Source organism: Clavispora lusitaniae (genome assembly GCF_014636115.1).
Source record: "Clavispora lusitaniae strain FDAARGOS_655 chromosome Unknown tig00000003_pilon, whole genome shotgun sequence".
NCBI lineage: Eukaryota > Fungi > Ascomycota > Pichiomycetes > Serinales > Metschnikowiaceae > Clavispora > Clavispora lusitaniae.
This window is the reverse complement of record NW_027093975.1, coordinates 2418000-2436384: the sequence shown is the minus strand read 5'-3', so window position 1 is coordinate 2436384 and position 18385 is coordinate 2418000. Positions and strand designations below refer to the sequence as shown.

Here is an 18385-nt window from a genome sequence, read left to right as displayed (position 1 = left end):
AAAGAACATCAGTACCTCCCTAAAGAACATCAGTACCTCCTAAAGAACATCAGTACCTCCCTAAAGAACATCAGTACCTCCCTAAAGAACATCAGTACCTCCCTAAAGAACATCAGTACCTCCCTAAAGAACATCAGTACCTCCCTAAAGAACATCAGTACCTCCCTAAAGAACATCAGTACTCCCTAAAGAACATCAGTACCTCCCTAAAGAACATCAGTACCTCCCTAAAGATCAGTACAGAACATACCTCCCTAAAGAACATCAGTACCTCCCTTAAAGAACATCAGTACCTCCCTAAAGAACATCAGTACCTCCCTAAAGAACATCAGTACCTCCCTAAAGAACATCAGTACCTCCCTAAAGAACATCAGTACCTCCCTAAAGAACATCAGCACACCCGAATAATGAACAGATTTTATGTCAGTATCATGATTACACCAAAAGATGCATAGTCTACTTGCTGACGTTAGTTCTGGACGAAGGTGACTTCACATTTTTTTGGGTCTTCCTCATATGCGGCTTATGCATTGACTCAGAGATTGAAAGGCAAAAATTCAGAAGTATTTGTGGCAGTAGTCTGATGAAAAAGAGCCCTCAAAACTTTGGTTTCCCTCTTCTTGGCTTGATAGAGAAGGCATGGGAGGCGAAAGAGGGTTTCGGGATATTGAATAGCTCAGAATTCACAGCTGAACTTCACGAACTTTTGGGGGCTCCCCGTCGGAGAGTAGAGGCATAGATTGTCAACTATTTCTCCTCTTTTACAGATTTGGATGCTGATTTTGTATAATTTATTCTTCAATAATATGACTTTTTCGAATACTTACTACCTTTTAGTCATAATATTCTATTTGTTAGCGTTCAAAACGGTATCTATCATTTCGGCTGCCCCCAACAACGCCTCGTCTGTTCCTTTAGGCGACACGATTTGAATACTTGCTAGGCCGTCTTTGTAGACCTCAGGAACGTAGCGTGCAAACATACCCTCAAGATGCGAAGCTAACTCTGGAGCAACATCATTTGGGGTGTGCTTTGCCTTTCCGTGTGGTATAACCACAGCTGGATAGTCCACAAGATTCCACATCGAAGTGTATGGAGGGATACCGTAAGTATCGTGAGGTGGAGCTGTTGAGGGAGCAGGGGGCATAATCAATACGTCGAGCTCATGTTCAATAAATATATCGTGCCACCGCTGGGAAAAGGACTTTGCCTTCCGTAAGGAGGATACAGTCTCATGCAATGTGTCCGTTAGCTTTGGTAGGTAATACTCAATGCCTGTCTGGGATAATGAAGCAATCAAGGGCTCTTGAGCTTTTATCAATGGTTCGAAAAAGTCGACATCACCTTTAACCTTGATGGAATAAATGCTAAGAGCTGTCTTCCAGGCATCCTCAAAATTCGGAAAAGACGAAAGAGGGATAACTTTATGACCAGCATCCTCCAATATTTTTGCAGCTGCTTCGAGCAGCCTCTTCACAGGAGGATGCACTGGAAGCAGGGGATCTTCGTAGAGGACACCAATTTTCATCTGCTCATTTTTCTTTACTGGGATGAGCGGAAGAGACGAGCAAGTAACGTCATACTTCCTTGGATTTTGCTGCACCACAGTCTCGAAGAAAAACTTCAAATCCTCAAACGAATTTGCAATAGGTCCGGAACTGACATCGATTCCGAAGCAGAATGGTGTATCTTCGCTGTCCTTGGTGTAGAATGGAAGCCTGTGGTTGGATGGCTTAAACCCGTACGTGTGACAGCACGCGCTGGGGATTCTGATGGACCCAGCGATGTCAGTACCAACACCTAAAATGGATCCCCTTTGTTTGACTATTGCACCTTCACCACCAGACAGCCCACCTGCAGTAAGAGTAGGATTGTTTGGGTTGAGAGTTCTGCCGAAAATGTTGTTCTCCGAGTCTGCCGTCATCATAGTCTGAGGGATATTGGTCTTGATATACAAGACGGCACCAAGGTCATAGAGCAAATCTACCATTGAAGACTGCTTGAGGCTCTTGGCATTCCCAATATGTTCTGTGAATCCGAGAGTGGTGTCGATGCCCTCAATGTTAAAACTGTCCTTAATGGAGATTGGAAGTCCGTGAAAGGGACCAGAAGGCTTTTTGTGTCTTTCAAAGTACTCATCGAGTTCTTTTGCTCTCTGCAACCCTTTCTCGAAAAATATTTCTGTTCCGCAGTTGGTCAATTGCGTTGCTATAGCCGCACGGTGCATAAAAGCCTTAGCCACATCCAAGGACTTCAATTCGCCCGTGGCAAGTTTTTTGGCGAGCTCAGTAGCAGTTGAGATCTCTGTGATTTCCAATTCAGCTGGGTCAAGAAGCTTGTTAGGTGCACCCAATATATCTTGGCGAAACTCTTTGATTTCCTTGGGTGCAAGAACCCATTCTTGTGGGATGTTGCTAAGAACATCTGCTCTCTTAGCGTCAGCTTTTTCTTTCCAGGTGGTTTGCTTCAATGGTGACATTTTGTGTTACTCAAGTTACATTCATAAGGATGTGAACCCAACTTAAATATTTCTCATTTGCACCCAAACTGATAACCGTTATCTAAGCGCGATATCCAGCAGATTTAGCGCGCCGTTGGCACTTTAGCGCGCTCTCTGCAGTAACAAGCGCGCTCCCTTCTGCAAATAAGCGCGCATTACTAGCTTACTAGGCGCGGTGGCCACATCAATTCGTTATCGCATCGCATTAACATACTTTATCTAAAGAATCACGTATTTCATTTGCTCTATTACTCTTTGTGCATGGTATATAGCCAAGATACAATGTTAATTAATAGATTAAGAGAAGCATGTGATTAAGCCTTATCTCATAGCGATCAGCATTTACAAAGATAATGCCCCTTCGCGATAAAACTTATCTCTCTCAAAGGCCGTTTTCGCAGTATATATACAAGAGAGACTTCGAATGCTGTAGCAACAAGTAAATCTTCACTCATTCATATGACTTGGCTTAAGTATAAAGACGACCTTGATGTTCCAGGAACATCCACTTTAGTTGATGCAAACCATGTGCTCGCTTCTGCAGCAGAAACAAAAGACGATATTGTTTATATACCCCAACCATCAGATAGTCCGGATGATCCTCTCAATTGGTCAACTGGCTGGAAAATATCCAACTACGCTATCTTGATATTCTTTGTCTTAGTGGCTTCTGCTACTTCGACTTGGAAAGGAGTCTTATACGGACAGTTCATTGTTGAATTCGGCGTTACTTTCAACAAGCTAAATACTGGTGCTGGTTTATTGTTTCTCTTTTTGGCTCTCGGATGCTGGTTTACTCAAGTGATTGCGTGTATTTTTGGCAGAAGACCTACGTATCTATTCTTCACAATGGTGGTCCTCTTAGGGTCCGTCGCGTTTGCTGCCCTGAAGACTTATCATGGATACTTGGCGTATTGTATTTTGGATGGATTCGGAATCGCTCCCATGGATACGTTGGTCCAGGCGTCATTATCAGATATTTTCTTTTTGCATCAGCATGGAAGGTTGATGGCAATTTATACCTTGGCTTTGGGAACAGGATCAAGCTGGGGACCGATAATTGCTGGGTACATGGCTTCATACACCCTGACATGGTCATGGATTAATTACACCATAATTATCCTTATGGGAACAATTCTTCTTCTTGAAATATGCTTTTTACGTGAGTCTTACTATGATCGGCTGTCTACGATAACTTCGACTGAAGGATGGGATTCGTCCACTAATACGTCAGAAAAAGTGCACGCTAAGGTAATTTCTGAGGAAGTTACCCCAACAGGGAATGCATCTTTTTTGCTGAAAATGAAATTCATGAAACCCATGTACCAAAAGAATACTCTTTTCGAAGTGGGTATTGCTCCCTTCAGGACTCTCAGATATCCAGCTGTGGTGTGGGTCGCTGTGGGATATGGCATTCAAATGTGTTGGCTTTCACTTACGTCTTTGACAGTTTCACAATTTTTTGCTGCTCCGCCGTATTTGTTTTCTACTGCTGCTTTAGGTAACGTCAATTACGCTGGCATTGTTGGCTCTGTGGCTGGTCCCATTTACGTCGGTTTCAGTGACAAGTATTGCATTTGGCGTGCCAAAAGAAACAATGGTATCTCTGAGCCCGAGTTCCGTCTTGATTTGATGTGGCTCCCATTGATTTTAAATACGCTCGGGTTATTGTTGTACGGCTTGGGCCCAGCATACAAATTATCATGGGTCGTTGGTATGTTCGGCATAGGACTCATCAACTTCGGTATTTCCACAATTACTGCTTGTATGTTGACCTACGTCATGGAATGTTATCCAGCAGAAGTTACTCAGACCATGCTGACATTGCTTTTCATCAGAAATATTATAGGAGCAATATTCAATTGGGTCTTTCAAGATTGGCTTGATGCCATGGGGATCAAGAAGTTCACAGCCCTAATGGCAGTCTTATGTTTAGTGTTCAATGGTTTTGCAATTGTCTTTGTGATTTGGGGGAAAGCTTTCAGAAAATTTACTGCAAAATGGTACACGAAGCTGTTACCAGTCTCTACTGTGTCAGTGCTCCCTAATTGATTAAATATTTGAAATTTGTGATTTGTACCATGTTAGGCATTTTTGTTTTTGTAATCTCTTAAGGAAGTCATGATGGGCAATGGAGAGGTTCTTTGAAGTGTGTTAAATATGCTTTAGCTTGAAGTGCTTGCAAGTCTTTTTGCTACTACTTCTGCTTACTCAGAAAAAAATACAAATTCGGAAGTGAAGAACAAAAAATCATTGAATTATAAAAGTATGTTGAAACAGAAAGAATATGGTAATAAACTTATGTCGTGGTTTATTCATTTATAGGAGAATAGTCAAAACTGTACTAAGTAGAACAAGAATCGAAGTTAGATGCAACTTGAGACCAGAATCAACGCTTGTGGTGGAAACTGCAGGGTGTGGAGAACCTGACCCAACCAGTAATCTAGACGAATGTACGCTAGCCAAAGTAGACATTGTATAAGAGTATGCCTTCTTCGTGTTAAGCAGCAAATCAGTTCCGTGATAGTTATCTTGCAGTTCAGTCGCAATGGACATCGATGAATCAGAAATGGGCTCATAAGTTGTTGAAGAGGTATGAAAATCGACATCTGTAGACGCCTTTGTCGAGGTATAAAGAATGGTAAGGTTATCTCTTTTACTGGATGTCAAGCTAGCAGTTACTGGACCCCAACCGCTGTCTTCTGGTGGCGATAGGTTACCATTGGTGCAATCAACGCAAGGTAAATAAAGAGTATTCTGTTGCGAAACATGGGCCAGCGATGCAGCCAAAGTGGAGGTAGAAACAATAGAAAAAGTTTCACTTTGTGAAGTAGTTTCTGTGAATGCAACACTTTCTGAAGATTCCATTTCAGATATCAGCTTATGCTGATTCGAAAGCATCAGGCTAAATTCGATAACATCACTCGCTGACTGCTTGGGATCATCATCCGAAGGAACACCGACTGTGTTCGTCAGTGTATGTGACAAAATGAAATGTACAGAGGTCGGCACGGTTCCCGACGCTTCGAATAGTGTGGTTTTGGAAGAGAGTTTTCCGGAAGGTATCATAGAGGATGGAAAAGCTGTTTCGGAACTTGGCAGATAAGGAATTTGCAACCCTGTTACTGAAGCCATAGCGGCTGTAGAATGATCGCCATACTTATGAGATTGAGATGGTGGCAGGATATTCGTGGATGTCGAGACAGATAAGGGGACTTCAGATATAACACGTGTAGAACTATTAAAATATGCTTTGAAATAGTTACTGCTCGCCACAGTTTCAGGGGACAGAGCAGATAGTAACGTGGACTGCTCTCCATCTATAGTGGTGGCTATTGCAGCAATTGTGTGTTTCTGAACTGTGTTATCTGAAGTGAAAAATGCTAAAGTAGGAGTAGGAAGACTATGCTTAACAGCTGAAGAATCTGTAGAGCCACTTCCGTTCAATGAAAGTGAAGAAGCCACATCAGAAGTTGACAGTAGAGCAAAAGTGTTGGATTTCAATATCAGTGACAGTTTTTGCTTATGATTTGATGACACATTATCAGATGAAAAGTTCAATCCCAGGGATGTGTCAGTCTTAGAGGTATGGCTTGTGCATTCTGGACATTTCTGAACTGCGGTAGAACTTTCAGAAGGTTTAGACGTTACCATGGTGACTTCCCCATCAGCTTTCAGACTTACTTCCTTAGGAACATGTGTAGTAGGTGAAATAAAAGGTGAGGTTGATAGATCCAGCTTCAGGGTGGCTGTTGAAGAAGACGTTTGGAGAAAAGCAGATGTGCTTGCAGTTAAAGCACCATTGGAATTTGTGGTGACATCCACGATGGCCGAAATTGTCTCCACAGATCCTCCAGATTGGACTTGCGGAAAGGTGATGGTGTATCTGGCACATCTTTCACAACCAGTTTCTAACAGGTGCCCGTCTCCAGTATTTGAGTACCTTCCAGACGATACATCTTGCGACATAGATGATTGTTCATGAGATACGTATGCTGAGGCAGATGACTGCGGGAAGATGGAAGCAGAACCGCTTTCAACTAAGGAATATGTCTGCACGTTAACTTTGTGATATGTGGTCAAAAGGTCGCTCTTAGTAGGTAAATCAAGTTGCAAGCTAGATGAATGTGCAATGATTGACAAACGCCCTGTCATGGTATTCTCAGAAATAGCACCTTCGGAATTCGATACCGACCAAGAAGAGGAGATAACATTAGAACTAGTATTTGTTCTGGAGACAATGTTAGATATTACCTTTGAAATTTCTTCGGAATGGGAAGTATGTAAATCGTTTGTGTGAGCTCTTGTGCTCAGTTCTGCACTCTTTTGAGTTATTGTGGAAGACATGTCTTCTGAAGCCGAAGGAATACTCTCTGAGGAGGCCACATTGGAAAATATAGTTGATTTTGATTCACCACCAGAGCTTTGTGTTAAGTAATTTTGAACGTCGGAAGATTTAGCAACCCTAGCGGATTGAACAGTATGGAATGATTGTTCAAGCTTGGAAGTGCTCTTCATACTCAGTAATAATTCAGACCTCAAAGCAGCAGAAGCAGAATATGTAGTCGTTGATAGGATCTCAGATCTCAAGGTTCCTTCAGAAACTTGAATATTTGGAGAACCTGATGGGTATATAGAATGTGACTTCTGTTTAGTAACACTTTCAGACCTGGTATTACTCTCGGACGTATACGCAGTGTGAGAACCGGGGACATTTTTAGAACCAGAATGGCTTTCTAAGGCCGAGACGAGACGAGCTGCAGATGTGCTTTCAGTAAAGGATGCATTTTCAGACGTAGAAACTTTGTAAGTTGTACGTACTTCACGTGTAGAAAAACCAGAAGCTTGCCGCATAGTACTGGAAACGTCCCTGATAGCAGATGAGACAATAACGGCACTTGAAGAACCACTGCTGGTAGGAGGTATTCTAACAGGACTAGAATATTCGATGTTAGAAGGAGAAACTCTGGCAGTACTCGAAAAATCGTTGCCTGTACTGGAGGTGCTTTCAACAAAAGTGATACTTTCCAAAGATGATTTATGTTCTGAGAGTACTGAGCTGGTAAACGACAGTGTCTCAGTAGAATGAGTGAGACTGGAGGTTAGGGAAACTTGTTTGGACATGGAAGCACTCGAAGTAGGGCTATTATGAAACATGTCCGAAGTCAACGCAACGGAGATTTTACTTGAAACAATGGCAGATGACAACAGAGCCAAGAATTTATCTGTCCTAGAATCAGAATGGGATGCAAAATCACTGTGAAGCGTTGTTGTGGAATCTTTGGTGCATTCTGGACATGGGTAGTCTGTCAAGTCAGTAGTAAATGCTTCTGCAGCAAGTGAGGTGGACCTGGTTGATACAGCATTAGATGAAGAGTCCACAAAGTCTAAATCTGACGATTTTAATTGCAGTGAGACCAGTGTGGAAGAAAAACTAAGTCCTGAACTTGAAAATGTTCGCTTCTGATCACTCGTCTCAGTACGGAGATCTGTTGGAATAGCCAATTGATGGGAACTAGTCGATATAGATTCAAAGAACGTATTAGACAGTGTATTGGATGTGGAAGACTTGGTGCCTACTACGTGTTCGGTTAATGAATGGCTGACAGAGAGATGAGAAAGTGCAAAGCTGGGGCAAAAACCTTTGCTTGACGTGTTCATAATCACTTCCCCTGGGCTAAAGTTGGAGGAGGTACCTTGACTTGCATGAGAACTAAGCCTGGAAGTCGCCAATTGATCATCTGTAGAAGAAGTTGTAGCCCGTGATTCGTAACTGTGTACAAGATGGGAATTGCTGGAGACAGTTGTCAAACGTGTTCCATGCAATGGTACTTTTGGGTCATTGCTTGAAAACGTAGCTGTATGTGATTCCACAGAAGAGGTATTCGTATCTTTAAAGGACGAATCTTGTCTCGTTTTCGTCGGATCTTTTATATCATACGTATTTGTTGATTGACTTGGTTCAACCTTCAACGTAAGAGAAGAACTGAAGTCCCGATTCAGTACCTCCGTTGATGATGAAAGAATAGAATGGGGATCTTTAGTAATATAGGTGATGGATTTCATTTCTATCAGGCCAGAAGAAGCTTGAGAAGAACTGGATTTTATCAGTTGAAGATTGTGGTTGGAGATTGACATTTGTGTTGAAATGGAGTAGTAAGTGGAACTAGGCTTGTAGATAGTGATGTTTTCATGCTTAGAAACATGACTAGATCTGGATACTGAGCTGGGATCTGTTCCGGAAAAGACAGGATCAGCGCTAGTATGTGGGTCGATATCGCTGTGTCTAGTTTCGAGGCTGGATTCTATCTCATGTGATGTGATAGGTAAGGAGGACTCGTTAATGATTTCTGTTGCAGTAGTGAGATTCTCATTAAAGTCATTCGAAGTGTCACTTGGGTTCATGCTGTTACTAGCTCTAAGCTGAGAACTTAATGAGGCAAATTCGCTGCTAGAGGTAAAAAGAGCATCTTTACTGCTTTTCTGGTCCAAGTATGTGTTAGTAGTGGTACTGGGGTCTATTCTGGCCCTTGTTGGCAAGACGTAGCTGCTTGCATAGCCTGTGTTTTTAAGGTAACGACTATCAAGACTGGAAGACGCAACATAGACACTTGGCTTACTTTTTACACTTGAATCATGACTATAAGTTGAAAATGGAAAGGTAGCCAGACCATAAGTCGTTTTCAATTTTCGGCTAGAAGATTGGAAAGTTGAACTCTTCCCCCCAGCTTTATTGATTTCAACAGATGAATATGAGGAACTTGATCCATGAAAAGTAAGTAAGGATTTTCTATATTGTGTAGGAACTGAGGTTGGAGAAATATTGATCTCGTAAGAAGTGGTTGGAAAATCCGAGCTTGAAAATCGTTCATAAGTAGAAGAATCCAATCTAAGATCATCCTTCAGATTTTTTTGGTGGCTGAAGTTTATAGAAGAGCTCAGTTCGATTTTAAGTGCTGACTCGGTTGTAGAGCTAATTGAATGTTCCTCTCCAGAAGAGTATGATGCCTTTTCTGATGAGATTTGTGTGTATTCTGGCTGAAGACTCGTTTTTAAGGAAGCGGAGATGTATACTGGCCTTGACGTATGTTTCGATTTAGAGGTGGATAACTCGTTTGAGCTTTGCGTTTCATAGCTTTTGGCTGGTTGGTCACTATTTGTTTCCGGGAATTTTGATGTTGGACTGAATATTTTACTGGAGCTGCTAGAAGTGACAAAGGGAGGCTCTCTATTTGCTGGTAAAGGTGTATCTGCGTTTGCGAAACAAGCTTCACATGATGTTGGGAGAGCTTTATCAGGTGGCGGGTGCTTGTACATCACATATGACGTGATAGAAAAACCACCGATCGTATCTCCACCACCTATCTTAATATGTTGCTGTTCATAGCCTTCACCCACATTAAAATAAAAGGTATTGAAATCAGCAACAACAGTTAAAACACTCCCTGAAATGGTAGCAGAAAAAACAATACCTAAGAAGCCAATCTTGTTCTTGTTACCCCAACCGGCGATGTTAATGTATTCAGATGGAGCCTCCAACCCAAAGCGAACATATGAAGACGAGGAGGCAAGGTAGATGGTTTGGCCAGAGGAAAGTGGCCAAGTGCTAGGAAGATCTTCAATCAAGATGGATTTTTCTCCAACTGTGTAACAACCTGTGCCTTGCACATTAGAATGCTGGTACATGTTCATTTTGTGCAAGCAAATAGTTCCATCATTGGTGACAGTTTGAGAAGCCCGACCAAAATGTGAAATTCCACCGTTGTTTTCCACGTCCTGATGAAAGTGGATAGTGCCATGGTTTTCTGGGGTTACCCACCAATCTGCCCAAATGTTCATATTTGACCCATCTGAATCGCCACGGCCAAGCATAAAAATATCTCCATTATTCACAAAGGTAGGGCCATTGAAGTTGAAATTTGGATCTGAAATTTCATTCCTGGCATTGAGCACAACTCGGCCATTATTGGTGATGCCTTGGAAAAAGTAAACGGACATTCCCACGTTCATTCCGTCATCGCCGATATACAACTGCCCGTCATTGGTAACCGCATTCTTGAAAGAGTTGTACGTGTCCCCCTCCTCGTTGTTATAGGATAAGTAACTTCCCCCATTTACGAGAAGACTATCCCAAACATCGGCATTTCCAACGATGTCCGTATTCTGGCTAATGGTTATTTGCGAGAATGCAGTACTGACAATCACCGATAAGCTTACAAGCAATACTTGAGTTGAGAGCATCAGCTGGTGGTATCTACAGAATTGTGACAGCCTCGGCTCTATTAATATAGTGAAGAAAAAGTGTTATCCTTCTGTCTCGTTATTGCAAAATGCGCAAGGACAATGACGCTTCTGGAAATTAAGAGCTCGTTTACGTTTATGCATGATGTACACAGCGGTAATTATGCACGAAGTTGATTATATGTCTGTCTAAAAAAGATTACTGTGAGTTAGTTACACCTAAAGCATCCTTACCTAATCAATTTGAGGATACCGAAAAAGAAAGACGGGCGTTGCGTGAAAAGTTTTCAAACGACAACACCATTAAGAAACTGCAACTTTGTGTCCTGTATTACAGTTTGCTTTTGGTTGCTTTTTTATTTTCAAACGAATTTCTTTATTATATCGAAATTGAAATATCCCAATTCACTCTTGCTTCTACTCTTCGAAGAAGATTTTGTTCACATGCAATTCCACCCTCCAGATATCCTATATTCAATATTGACTACTGCTACTGTTTCGAGGGTAAGCGGTCAGGGGTATTAAAAACTTTGAAGCCTACGAGCTGGTAATAATCACTCAATTCAAGTGCTTCAGTAATACTTGAAAAATGGCAGAAGAAATGAAGACGTATAACGTTCGGCATCCTATTGTATGCACCGCGCTTTTAAATTGTACAGATTTGATCTCTTCGTAAGCTGTATTGCATATGTGTGTTTTAGCTTCAGGCTTGCATATTTACTAGTTTCGGTTTTAGGGCGTAGCCAAGCGAGATGTTTTCTGCTTTGAAGGCAATTTCCGAGAGCTTCTTAGATTCTGCATTTCTTGAGCTCCTGGAGTTTACTGTGCTTATTAAAAACATCAGTACTACTGTGGCTTTTATAGATATTTCTTCTTCGTTATCAAATTAACGAATGTGTAAGTTGCCATTCTTTTCTTCCTGTTTCTTAGTTGATGCAGACGATGGAATTAGCGTGGACCCATGACACTTCCCTGCACATCTACCTAAAATGCAAACTTCTCGTCAAGTGTATGGTGCCATGCTAACTATGCATTACATCGCTTAAAGATTCCAGTAAGTGGAGCATATCATCGTTAAGAAGCCTCACACATGCAAGTACCTGAAATGATGGTTCTATTATCTCATTGGCTCATAGGTTGCTTCTTAGCGCGTCTAAAATCCTCCTGTCTACTGCGACCCAAATCGACTTAGGCATTTTTTTTAATTATTATTCTTACTATTAGTTAACGTTTAAGATCCTTTTTGATTTCGAGGAGACTGACAATGGATGACAATTCTTTGTTAAATGATTTGCGAGGAAAATAATAACTTTTAAAGTTGCGATAAAAGCACCGTAAATCGATGTACGTAGTATACTCATGTCATGGGAACTCGCAATCGTCCCACAATAGACGTATATGGGAAACAAAATCACTAAGTTCCAACCATGCTACAAGAGATACAAGAAAATAAAATCAACCAAATAGATATTTGCGTGCGCCAAACCATTTTTTCCTTTCGTGTCTAATCAGCGAAGCCTATCATGCTTCAACAAATGTTACTTTTGCTCCTTCTGGTACTGATTTCATTCAAATTTTGCTCTTTTTTTCTTAAAACATAATTTTGCCATAAATAACATACCATAGTAGCAAACATGTAGTTTATTGGATGTTTTCGATTTTTCTTGGTCTATTTCAAGTTTCTTCATCTTTCAATCAATTCTCGCGAATTTTGAAAATGCACCAACATTTGTACAAACTGCAGTTTATAAAGCTCGTTGTCCTCGATTACAGAATGTAAGACTGAAACAAGGTTTTTTTACCCACAATGGAGTATAGTTTTTTTATTCTGTCATATTCTCAAGGGCTGTGTCTGCATCGAAAATAAATGAGTTCATAGTAACTGAAGCACTTGGTATCCAAGTTATCGCACAACCATAAAAAGTATAAATAAGATATTAATTAAAAGAAAGTATGAACAGCACCTATGAAAACTTAGGTTTTCATAGCAGCAGAACCCATGACAATAAAACCATTGACCAACGAACAGACCTTACCACTTACCATATTGGAAACCTATCGAGGGATGGAAGCACCATGTTTGATCCCTTGAAAGCGTCCGAACAACCTGTACCCGGAACGCCCAACACCCCTGACAAGCCGGCCATTTCGACCTCTACGCAAGATGTTATAGCCAAAAATATTCGTTCTCTTCCATCTCACCTTGAGTTTCCTTCCGCGTAGAGGTGTTCCATCCATTCGTGCCATGGCTTGAGAAGCCCCTTCTACCAGCGAGAATTCCAAGTAGGCATATCCACTAGGAAGACCAGTAGTTTTGTCTGATAGTATAGTGACTCGCACAACATCTTCGTTCGATGAAAAGCGCAACGCCAATTCAAGCGCAGTAACATCCCTATGCAAATTCCCTATATAGACTGAACGGGAATCCACGTCAGAAGTAGATACTTTATTCATGGTAGAGTTCGAGATGTCATCCAATTGCGAGCTTATATCTCGCAACATGGCTGCTTCCCTCTCTAATTCTGTCAACTGCGACTCAAAGCTCATCTCGTTCCCGATTTGATTGTGGGCTGAGGAAGCTTGTTGGTCAAGTGCCTGCACTGAACCATTATTCGAAGGGAGCATTATTTCTGGGTACGTAAAGCCAAGATTGTTTGTTTCATTTTCGCCGCAAGGTTCTTGGCAAGACTGTAGTATGGGTTTGGAAAGAGACATTTCCGTGACGTTGAGAAAGGGTAGTGCACACAATACAACTTGTGGCAGTACTACATATTCAAGACCGGAAAGTCGCGATCCCGATTAAGGTTCTTGAGTAACGAGTTTCCTTTAATAGACCGTGGAGCACTAGGAGTTTCTCTAGTGGTCGAAGTTGCACCGTAGTAATTTTGTACTTTCCTTTTTCCTTTCCCTCTCGCTAAAATAGGATCTCTTTCATTGCCCATCATGTCATCGTCAGTCTCGTAACCATGATCCTCAAGGAAATCCTCGTCTGAGGTAACGCGCATGAACGAAGGTTCATTTGGCGACAAAGGTTCATTTGCGAACATGAAAGGCTCCGACTTTTTCCGGGAGTTGCCGCTCCCGAGGCAAACTATTAGCGTTGTCATGACAAAACCAAATAATATGACACCGATTATTATGCCAATGCACACACTGATCCACCCAATGTGGATGTGCAAAAAGTTCTTTGGTGCGTCAAACCATTCTGGCTTGAGGGGTTTATCAAGAAGAAACACGCAACTAGAGTTTGGGGTCATGACGTTCGTGCATCCATGCGAAACGATTTTCACCTTGTGGTCCGATGATTCAAACCCGCTTACTTCACGGTTCAAATGAAGAAAAGTCTCCCCCGTAGCCTTGTTCTTGATGCACCTGAAGTTTCCATACGTGTGGTTTGTATGGAAGATAAAACTTCCGTTAGAATCGTGGTGCACAGAATTTACACACTGGAGTAAAGTGTCAACGTCAGTATTTGGAACCAAATGCAATTCCAAGAATTCCGAAAGACGGTTGTAGCTTGCACTAATATTAGAATCTTTCAACAGATCAGGCGAGGGAATCAACAAAGAGTATTCAGAGGGCTTTCCTTCCTCATTCAAGTTTAATGTGTCGACAAGTTGCGGTATCTGCTCAACAAGATGCAGAAAAGAATAGTTGGGGTAAGAAGCAATTTCCGTTGTCTTGACCAAATTTAAAAGAGAAACGTGAAAATTGTCAGGAAGTAATATTTTGCTCGTGATGTGAATAACGCCTTGACTGAAGAGAACATCGGAATTTAACGGCATTGAAAAAGATGTGTGGTTAACCGTGATGAGATGATTCACATCACCGCTCCTGTACCTCTCGGAAATGTTAACGTAATCTCCACGGAGTGTTTTCACTTCAGTAAACAGTTCTCTTTCGTCCTGAAGGCCAAAATCGGAGTAAACCAAGTCTTCAAGAAAGAAGCCCTTCAATATATCCTTCAATTCATGCGGATGCGACTCCAAATACTTCATTACTAACCCCAAACTCTTCCATGAACCGTAGTTTTGCTGCGAAGATTTGCCCCTTCCGTCCCATACGGTGTTTCCGCAGGGGAGAAATGCACTATAGCCTTTATGATTTTCCGGAAGAGAAAGCATACTGAACTGACTTAGGTAGTTCAAGGTCGTTAGACACGATTCTTTGTCGATGATAACATGGTCGAGAGTGCCCCTAACCACCTCGTTAGAAATTAGATCCGCTAGCGTATGTTTGAATGAACTAGGTACCAAAAACTCGTCGTCCGCAACGTAGATAATGTTATCAGAGCTAGCATAAATCGGTAATGAACTTACTCTGACGTCATCATTGAACAGTACTTTCTTCCTTCCTTCTGAGACTGTACCATATACTTTCACTTTGAAGCAGGAGTTGATCCGCTTCCGCAGACATAATTTAGAGAATACCAAATGGCGATAGGAGGCGCTTTTATCTAATTCTTTGTGGACATCAACAGCGCCGTCCAAAAAGTGATAGAGCATCGACTGCTTGTTGCTGAATGAGTTCGATGAGACTTTCTTCGCCGCTAAAAAAGCATCATCATCAACATAATCGTCTCTGTCAGATACTTCAACCACAATTGTTTGATTTTTCGTACTTCCGTCGATGAGATATTCCAATTTTCTAAATTTTAGTTCCTTCACAAGATATGAGAAGTGCATAGCGTAAAGAGCCTTTCTTGGTATCATTTCTGCTGCTTCGATATTCAAATCAGAGAAAACATTTGAATCAGAATTGTCCTCGACATCAATAACATGTACTAACCCATCTGCAGCAACTATAGAGGTGCCATTCACCGCAGTCCTTACTCTTCCATTAAGAATCAATTGTTGGGTATCTTTATCTTTGATTATCTGATAGGAATGATTGCCCAGTGCAGTCTTTTGTGTGCTGTTGGAATATCTATTTCCACCAATGACATGAGGAAAAAGTAGGTTCAGTAGAAGTTGCAAAATATCAGCTCTGACTTCACGGATCGCATCTTTACTAGGTTTTAGATGTGCTTGAGTGATACCGCTGAAAAGAACCGTATAATACTTCTTCTGCAAATCCAGTAGTGAAGCGTCAATGACAGAATCGGATGGGATCAAAATTGTCGACACATTCGCTGTATATTCTTCGCACGACATTTGGAATCCAGAGCCACGGATATTGGTAAAAGCCAGTTGGAATAATTGTTTGATGAAAGAAATAGAGTGTCCATTAATTGACGTGTGATGCAAATCCATTAGCATAGAGCACAACGTAGGAGGTACAGGTAGTAGTCGATCTATCGTATGAATGTAGGATCTCTGGTGCTTTGCGTAATAATTCGCCTCCACAATGTCGGCAAAATCATTTACCTGAGCGCTGTTGGGAGTACTGGTGACTTTTAGAGGAAAGCTCGTGTTACCATCGCGGTAGTGCTTAGTGATGTAGAGGGAATCGAGAATCACATCCTCATTCCCAGAGGGGTCAATAGACAGCCGTTCATCAGCAAAATACCGCTTGAGAGTATCTGTGGTGTCGTTGATGGCAAACTGATCATCCACAAAAGCCAGATTCACGGGAGCAAATAACGTAACGTTCAGGAGCTTGTTCACTACCGGTATGAGATTGTGCTTTTGCAAATGTCGGAGAAAGTAGGAGAATTGTGCGCTTGAAGACAAGTAGTCCACGATTGTAGACGGTTTGGGCACAGGGCTTTCAGAAGGTTTAGCAGTTGGAGAAGCGTCAAGAACATGTGCCACCACTAGCCACAAGAACCAAAAACAGAAGAGCATAGTGCACCGGAGCTAGGGATCCTCTTAACCGGATGAAGCAGACTTGGAAAAAGGTGGGCAAAATTTAGTCGAAACGGCTCAAATCCCCGAAGTGTCGAATCCCTGTACGTTTAAAGGCGTGAATGATTGAAGACGCTAAGATTAATTATGCTACTGCTAAAACGCACTCTGGAGTGCATACAGAAAAAAGCCATAAGGCGCACAGAACTACAGCAACGCGGATATTCTAAGTTGCGTGTATATGAGCCCAGCTCTGGTACATAATTAACAAATTAAACAGAAACTTCTTCGACTGAGACTGCTTCAGCCTTGTCGTCGGTATCAGGAAGAACCTCAGTCTCGCGTCTGAAGGCGTGTTCGCTTGGAACGAATCCAGGAGACTTCCAGGCCTTGTCGACCTTTTCGTACAACTCGTCAACTTCCTCCAAGGAAAGACCCTTGGTCTCGTAAATGCTGTACCAAGCAAAGAGGAAGCACAAGAAGTTGCAACCACCCCAGATGAAGAACACCTTAGAGCCCAAGTTACCCTTGTCTGGCTCAACCATGTATGGAGTAGCAAAAGCAATGGCCCAGTTCCACAACCAGTTGGAAGCGGCACACAAAGCAACAGACTTGGCTCTAGTTCTCAATGGGAACAATTCTCCGACGACAACCCAAGCAGTAGGGCCCCAAGTAGCTGCGAAGAAGGCAATGAAAATACATGAGAAGGCCACAAGACATTGCTTTGCGGCGTGACCCGAACCAGCAACACCAACGATAGCGACAACAAATTGCGAGAAGGACATTCCAGCAGCTCCCACCAACAAAATGTTTCTCCTTCCAACGATTTCCATCAAGAGGATACCTGGCACAGTAGAGCCAACATTAACAATGTTAGTTGCCAAAGAAGTCACGAAACCGTTCACACCAGCGCTTTGAAAGAAACTGGTACCAAAGTAAAAAATGAAGTTAACACCGGTCAACTGTTGGAAAGCCTGGCAAAGAACACCTGTAGACAATCTCTTCAACTGATGGTTCTTGTTAGAAAATACCTGAGACCAAGAAGATTTTCCGTACTCGATTTCAAATTCATAGGCAGCCTTGATATCATCTAACTCTTCAACCAAGTCAGGGTGGTCACTAGGAAGCTTTCTCAATATACTCAAAGACTTGCGTGCCTTCTCGTGTTCACCTTTAGAAACATAGAATCTGGGGGTCTCTGGCAAAAAGATCATACCCACACCCAAGATGATGGACCAAATCATTTGAAGACCAAGAGGGATTCTGTAACTGGCACTTGAATCCATTTTGTGAGTTGCCTGGTTAAAAACAGCAGCCAAGAAGATACCAATTGTGATTGCCCATTGGTAACAAGAAACAACAGCACCTCTAATCCACTTTGGAGTTGCCTCAGACTGGTACAAAGGAATTGTAGAGGAAATCAAACCAACTCCAAGACCAGCAATAACTCTTCCAACACAAAGCAAAGGAATACCAGTAGCTGCAGTTTGCAAAGCAGCACCCAAATTGAACACAATCAAAGAAGACAAAATAATACACCAACGTCTACCGAGAGTATCGGTGACAAATGGTGCTGTAATGGCACCAATAAAAGTACCAACAGACAAGATAGAAACAATCAAGGACGATTCAGAAGAACTGAACTTATGTTTGTTGGATGGAAATCTTTCTTTCACATAGTCCATGGCCATAACACCAGAAATTGTACCTGTGTCGTATCCATAAAGAACACCACCAAAAGCAGCGAATGCTCCTACGAGAATTCCCATAGAAGTGGATCCTGCTTTCTTTTCACCGACATTGATAAACCTTCTAACAATTTTGCTGTTTTCCAAACCCATTTTTCCGTAGAGAAGCA

The 18385-nt window shown here is 41.9% G+C and overlaps 6 protein-coding genes across 6 annotated transcripts; 1 reads left to right on the top strand and 5 right to left on the bottom strand. All coding sequences in view use genetic code 12, as the record gives it.

The window, feature by feature from the left end:
• Positions 1-847: 847 nt before the first annotated feature.
• On the bottom strand, positions 848-2479 carry FOB63_001138 (Amidase family protein; the record flags this gene model as incomplete). Its single annotated transcript, XM_066102131.1, has 1 exon — positions 848-2479. One exon carries the CDS (start codon positions 2477-2479, stop codon positions 848-850), a length of 1632 nt encoding a protein of 543 aa, XP_065958578.1.
• A 480-nt stretch (positions 2480-2959) lies between these two features.
• FOB63_001137 (Major Facilitator Superfamily protein) lies at positions 2960-4552 on the top strand (the record flags this gene model as incomplete). Its single annotated transcript, XM_066102130.1, has 1 exon — positions 2960-4552. One exon carries the CDS (start codon positions 2960-2962, stop codon positions 4550-4552), a length of 1593 nt encoding a protein of 530 aa, XP_065958577.1.
• A 267-nt stretch (positions 4553-4819) lies between these two features.
• On the bottom strand, positions 4820-10741 carry FOB63_001136 (Hyphally regulated cell wall protein N-terminal family protein; the record flags this gene model as incomplete). Its single annotated transcript, XM_002620001.2, has 1 exon — positions 4820-10741. The coding sequence occupies one exon, from the start codon at positions 10739-10741 to the stop codon at positions 4820-4822; it is 5922 nt and encodes a 1973-aa protein (XP_002620047.2).
• Positions 10742-12796: 2055 nt separating this feature from the next.
• Positions 12797-13456, bottom strand: FOB63_001135 (uncharacterized protein; the record flags this gene model as incomplete). The annotated part of the gene is made up of 1 exon (XM_002619998.2): positions 12797-13456. One exon carries the CDS (start codon positions 13454-13456, stop codon positions 12797-12799), a length of 660 nt encoding a protein of 219 aa, XP_002620044.2.
• A 50-nt stretch (positions 13457-13506) lies between these two features.
• Positions 13507-16527, bottom strand: FOB63_001134 (uncharacterized protein; the record flags this gene model as incomplete). The annotated part of the gene is made up of 1 exon (XM_002619996.2): positions 13507-16527. One exon carries the CDS (start codon positions 16525-16527, stop codon positions 13507-13509), a length of 3021 nt encoding a protein of 1006 aa, XP_002620042.2.
• A 272-nt stretch (positions 16528-16799) lies between these two features.
• On the bottom strand, positions 16800-18368 carry HGT12 (Hgt12p; the record flags this gene model as incomplete). Its single annotated transcript, XM_002619995.2, has 1 exon — positions 16800-18368. The coding sequence occupies one exon, from the start codon at positions 18366-18368 to the stop codon at positions 16800-16802; it is 1569 nt and encodes a 522-aa protein (XP_002620041.1).
• Between the last annotated feature and the right edge of the window lie 17 nt (positions 18369-18385).